This window comes from Mobula hypostoma, chromosome 4 (assembly GCF_963921235.1).
Source record: "Mobula hypostoma chromosome 4, sMobHyp1.1, whole genome shotgun sequence".
Classification (NCBI taxonomy): domain Eukaryota; kingdom Metazoa; phylum Chordata; class Chondrichthyes; order Myliobatiformes; family Myliobatidae; genus Mobula; species Mobula hypostoma.
The window spans coordinates 129501725-129507988 of NC_086100.1; the positions used below are offsets into that span (position 1 = coordinate 129501725).

At 40.0% G+C, this 6264-nt stretch overlaps 1 protein-coding gene across 1 annotated transcript in view; it reads right to left on the reverse strand.

The window, feature by feature from the left end:
• The window catches only part of LOC134344928 (short transient receptor potential channel 3-like), a 139529-nt gene extending 133688 nt beyond the window's left edge, over window positions 1-5841 (reverse strand). The window contains exon 1 of the mRNA XM_063045061.1: window positions 5684-5841. Coding sequence (XP_062901131.1) covers window positions 5684-5841 — 158 coding nt within the window. The remainder of the gene's footprint in view (window positions 1-5683) is intronic.
• Between the last annotated feature and the right edge of the window lie 423 nt (window positions 5842-6264).

The window sequence follows — 6264 nt, forward strand, 5'->3', positions numbered from 1 at the left end:
GGGCTTACTACTCAAATAGTGTGTATTGGCAGCTAAACTCACTGTGGAGGATAAACAGGGAAGTGATCTAGCCTTTGAAGAGTAGGTGACTAAAGTATAATCTCCCTTTATTGAAGGTATTCATTACTATCTATATCAGTTAGGGCATAAGTTACTCGTTTCAGTTCAGAACTTCATGAACAGCAAACCCTATATCATTGCAAAGGATATAGGCTTATTCTAATCCTCAATGAGGATGAAACACTTGCTGCCATATTCAGCCAAAAATATAGACTGTCTGATTCATGATCAGACTTGTCCAGGCATTATTACTAACACAGAATCCAGTCATCAGCCAACTTGATTCACTTTATGTGCTATGGGACATGGCTTATGAGATCAGACAGCATCTTGGCTGTGGCTCTGATGATGTACAGTCCAAATTACTCCTCCTTTATCCATGTTTTTCCAGCAGAGCTGGCATTGATCTGAGAATGTGCAAAATTGCCAAGCAGGTTCTCTTACATAAAAGCAGATTAAATCAAACCAGCCACATATTTCCTTCCAATTTACACACTTCTGATTTGATGATTGCTGAATTACCTTAACCAGAAGGGCAACAGTTATTTAAAATGACCTTGCATCAACAGCTTCTCAACAGTGAACAGGATGGGCCATAAATGCTAACTTTGTGAGTGATATCCATAATCTGTACATCAAGTGGAAGAAAAATATCATATCTGTACTTATCACTAAATACAATGTTTAAAAATAAGTTTGGCATCCTTCTTTCTAGTTTAATACCTGTAATAATAATATTACCACCTGTAATAATTCTGTTTAATATGATTAGCTGATAAGTCAGCTTTGACAACACAATTGTATGAAATGAAGCCTAATAGGAACAAATGTTGCTAAAATCAAAGTTTTCGCCTCGCCACAGAAGTAAGTAGAACGCTTAGTGATGTCTCTTATCAAAGAAAAGCGTAGGGCTTCTAAATGAAAATATTCCCCTCATCCCTCACTTCCTGGAGAGTTAGAAACATACACATAGGTAACATGAAAAGGGAATATAATGGAAAATACAAACAACTGAATATTAAAATATATGAACACATATTTCCACACTAGAGTGAAATATATGTTTTTCAGAGGATAGGAACAGAAAGAAACAAATGGAATTGATGAAAGGCAATAAGGCTGAAAGACTAGCTACTTCTCTGTCCACAGATTTTGACTGAACTGCTAAGAATTTCCAACTCTTTCTGGTTCCATAATAAATGAAAGAGTAGCAGGAAATTATAGGCCAGTTAGCCCGATTCAATAGTTGGCAAGATGTTGGAATCTATTATTCCATTAAGATGAGGTTCAGGGTACTTGGAGACAGATGATAAAACAGGCCAAAGTCAACATGGTTTCCTTAAGGGGAAATCTTGGCTGACAAATCCATTAGAATTATTTAATGAAATGACAGGCAGGATAGATAAAGGAGTGCAGTAGATGTTGTGTACATTTTCAGAAGGCTTTTGACAAGGTTGTTACACATGAGGCTGCTAAACAAGATGGTATTACAGGAAAGATCAACATGGATGAAAGGTTAGCTGACTGGCAGAAGGGAAAGAGTGGAAGTAAAAGGGGCCTTTTTGGGTTGACTGTCGATGACCAGTGGGATTCCACAAGGGTCAGTGTTGGGACCACTACTTTAATGATCTGGATGAATGAACTGATGGATTTGTGGATGTTATGAAGATAGGCAGAGAGGCAGGTCTTGAGGAAGTAGGGAGTTTGCAGAAGGACTTGGGACAGATTAGGAGAATGGGCAAAAAAGTGGCAGATGGAATACAGTGTAGAGGAATGTATCGACGTGCACTTTGGTAGAAGGCATAAAGGCATAGACTATTTTCTAAATGGTGTGAGGATTCAGAAATCTTGAGAGTCCTAGTGCAGCATTCCCTAAAGGTTAAATTGCAGGTTGAGTTGGTAGTAAGGAAGGCAAATGCAATATTAACATTCATTTCAAGAGGACTCAAATATACAAACAAGGAGGTAATGCTGAGGCTTCATAAGGCATTAGTCAGACTGCACTTGGAGTATTGTGAGCAGTTTTGTGCCCTATATCTACAAAAGGATGTGCTGGCATTGGACAGGGTCCAAAGGAGGTTTATGAGAATGATCCTGGGAATGAGAGGGTTAACATAGGAGATCTGATTTTGATAGCTCTGAGCTTGCAGTCACTGTAGTTTAGAACAATGAGGAGGGATCTCATTGTAACTTACTAAATATTGAACGACCTAGATAGAGTGGATGTGCAGAGGATGTTTTCAATAGTGGGATAGTCTAGGATTAGAGGCACCACCTCTGAATTGAGGGGTGTTCCTTCAGAACAGAGGAGGGATATCTTTATCCAGAGGATGGTGAATCTGTGGATTCATTGTCACAGATTCATTGTGAAGGCTAAGTCATTGGGCATATTTAAAGCTGAGGTTGATAGGTACCTAAGTACAAAGAGAATCAGAAGTTATGGGGAGGACACAGGAGAATGGGGTTGAGAGAAAAGAAATCACCCATGATCAAAATGCAGAGCAGACTTTATGGGCCAAATGGCCCAATTCTGTTCCTATGTCTTATGGTCTTATGGTTTTTTATATAGCAAAAGGTATCCTTTGAGAAAGCAGAAAATACAAAATCAGAAACAGACATAAAAACATGAAATTGTTACATCACAGCTGGATGCTGTTTGACTCATAAAGCCAATGACAATTCTTCAAATAGAGACCCAGGCACCTGCTTATTCCTCACCATTTCCACATCTTCCGTCGTCCTATTTTACATATCCAATTCGTTGTTGTAAAAATAGAATAATTGAATCTGGATCCACTTTACTTCCAAATTGTAACCACCCACTGCATTAAAAATATTTTTCCTCACATTTTCCCTGGATCCTTTGCTAACTGCATTAAATCCATTTCCACTAATGGATATTTCTCTCTACCCACCCTCTCTAAGCTGACCGTGATCATCCCTAACAATTCTCCTTTCAACCTTCTCTGACCCCAGGAGAACTGTACCCGATATATTAGTCTATCCTTGTAAAAGACGTGCAGCATTCGCAGAATTGTTCTTGTAAATTATTTCATTGTCCTCTCTAGGATCTTCACATCCTTCCAAAAATGTGGTGCCTTGAATGAGGAGAGCTATAATTGGGGTACTTTGTGTGTGTGTCTTCCCAGAAGAGAGAGACCATGCAGATGTTACAGTGAAAAAGGATTAATTCATACTAATAAATCTGATATAAATAGAGAGCCAGCAAACATCAAGGGACACACATCAAAGTTGCTGGTGAATGTAGCAGGCCAGGCAGCACCTCTAGGAAGAGGTACAGTCGATGTTTCAGGCCGAGACCTTCGTTAGGCCTGCTGCGTTCACCAGCAACTTTGATGTGTGTTGCTTGAATTTCCAGCATCTGCAGAATTCCTGTTGTTTGTGTTTTAAACATCAAGGGGTTAAGTATTTTTAAAAATGAAAAACAGAACAAGTAAGATAACATGTATCTATGCTGCTGTGAAAAGGCAGGGAGAAAGGTTAAGATGCCTGAGGACTTGAATTAAGACGACATGATTTTTTTGTTTCATAGGAAAGAGATGGTTGGACTGAATAATCACAGATCATTCAGCCAAATTCTGGAAAGAATTCTGAGGGACAGTATAAACTATTGCTTGAAAATTCTCAGAATAATCAAATGCTGTCAGCTTAGGCATGTTAAGGAGAGGTCATAGCATATTTTTTTAATGTTGTGAGGTAGGAATGTCATTGAGTACGGTGGTTTGGATGTCCCAAAACCAAATGCCCCTGACTGATCAGGACTCCCATGGTAGGTGTATATATATAATGATTTCAAAATAAATGCAGGGAACACGATTAAGAAGTTTACAAAAGAGGCAAAAATTGGCCGAAATATTGAAAATATGAAACAAGGTTGTAGAGTTCAGGAGGTTGTGGATTGGCTGTTCAGAGGGACAGAGATTCAGTATGTGGAATTCATTCTGAAGAAATGTGAAGTAGTGTCTTTGAAGACGTACACACAAAATAATGGAACATTCTATAAAAAAGTAGGATGGTGATAAGTGTCGAGGGGCACAGACAGCCAGCTGTTTCAATCCACAGATCTCTGAAAATAGTTGGGCAGTTAAAAGGGTCATGAGGACATATGCACGGCTATCCTTTATTGGTCAAGCCACAGAATAAAGGCACTGACAGTCATGCCAGAACTATAAAATACTACTTTGACTGTACCCAGATTACAGTGTAGGGTTGTCATCACTACCTCACTACTTTACAGGAAGGATGATCACACAAGAGGGTCTATGAGGAGACTTGCCATGCTGTTACCAAGATGGGGAAGTTCAGTGGAGGAAACAGAGAGGCTGAGAGGAGATTTAATTGATGTACACAAAACGGTAAGGGGTAAAGAGAGAAGGAATGGGAAGGATTTACTAAGGGTCATAGACTTAAAGTGAAAGATAAATGAAGTAGAGGGGATCTGAGCATTATTACAATATCCTGAGAGTGGTCAGGATCTAGAATTCACTGGCTGGAAAGGTGGTGGAAGTAGAAATTCCTAATACATTTAAGATTACTTGAAGTACAGTAACTCAGAAGGTTTCTGACTAAGAGCTGGAAGGTGGCTTGGTCTTAATAGCTCATATTAGCAAGAAGACATATGACCGAAAAAAAAACGAAGTTCGTTAAAAGCTTTAGAAAAACTCAGGTAGTCGATTGGCGAGTGCAGATGTAAGTCAAGGGCAATCATCCTGTGTTAACCCTGAATCTCTTCACAATTCATCGCTAACTCACCTGCCTTCACAATTCATCGCTAACTCACCTGTTCAGTGGATTCAGAATTTCATAGCTGGGCGCCGCTCCGGTACTTAGTGCCAGGAATCTCGATCAGCTCTTGAACTAAGCAATAGTGAATCTTCCCATTGCCCCTCTGAGTGCGTGCGTTTATATTTGTTAGCGTCGCGAATGCTTTTGAGGCAAATGAACAGATAGATAATGGTCGGAGCTCAATGGCTTACCCACTGGCTCGCTTGGTGGCGCTAATTTTCCAGTTGGGTAAAACACCTAAATCCTAATTTCAACTCATTAAACCCTATTTTCTGAAGGAATATTTTGGAGATGTTGTGATAACCTTCATCTTGAGCGGTGCACTCATATTAGTAACTCAGGAATTGAATAATCACACGTTACCGAGTTATTTAAAATTATTAACTCTAAGTGATTAGAATTTTACCGCGCGGCAGCAAAACCCTCAATATACACAATAACTAATTTATACAGGTAGCTTCAACGAGGGGGTTAGCGGTTAAAGTAAAGAAAAATTAAATGTTTCCGTCTAGTTCCGTTCGATTTTACGATTATAATGTCATTTTCTCCGGATCACGTTAAAGTTGAGCCTGTACATTAGAGCTTACAGTGGACACTCAGACCACATTAACTGTCAGCATTTCCCCATTTTATTCATCTCCAACATTCTACAAAAGTTGTATTGCTTTTTAAATTAAAACGAGGAACCATCGCAGGAAAATTATTTCAAAATGGCTTAATATTTCCTATACTTCTTTACTAGAATTGATGAATTCGATTTTCATTGAAAAAAACAACATGATTTGTGTGTGAATGAACGGAATACAAAAGTACTTACATGGTTTTTGGATATCCATATAGACTCTTGTCCTCCGCTTTTGGGTTGTAATGATGCGAACTAAGATCTCCGTTCTCCTCTTTCCAGTCGTGTCTGTTTTCTTCTTCATGGAAGGACACGCTTGTCTGAACCTGGTACCTTCTATCTTCTTCTGACATTCAGGCGGAATAATAGTTCACGCCGGTATATATAGAAAGTAGAATTAATCACGTTCCTGTGGGCCGCCGCAACTCATTGCACCCCGCTGCAGTGGGATTTCTCCTGGTGCTGGATGCGCTGCCGGTGGCACTGGCGCAGATTCACCAGGGAAGAGTGACACTGGCTAACCTACAACGATTTTTATCAACACCCTCCACCCGACACAAAAACGCACACACACACACACACTCTCCTGTGACACCGAGAGCTTCGCCTGAGAGACAGTGATGCCGCAGAACCATATGGTCAGCGGTCTAACATCGCGTCGAGCAAACGCAGCTAGTGGATACACGAACTTGCCTCTCAGGTGAAAAGTTAACGCATCTGAGCAGCTGGTACTGGAAGTGAGCGGCGGGTCAAAAGCCACGAAAATCGATATCGTA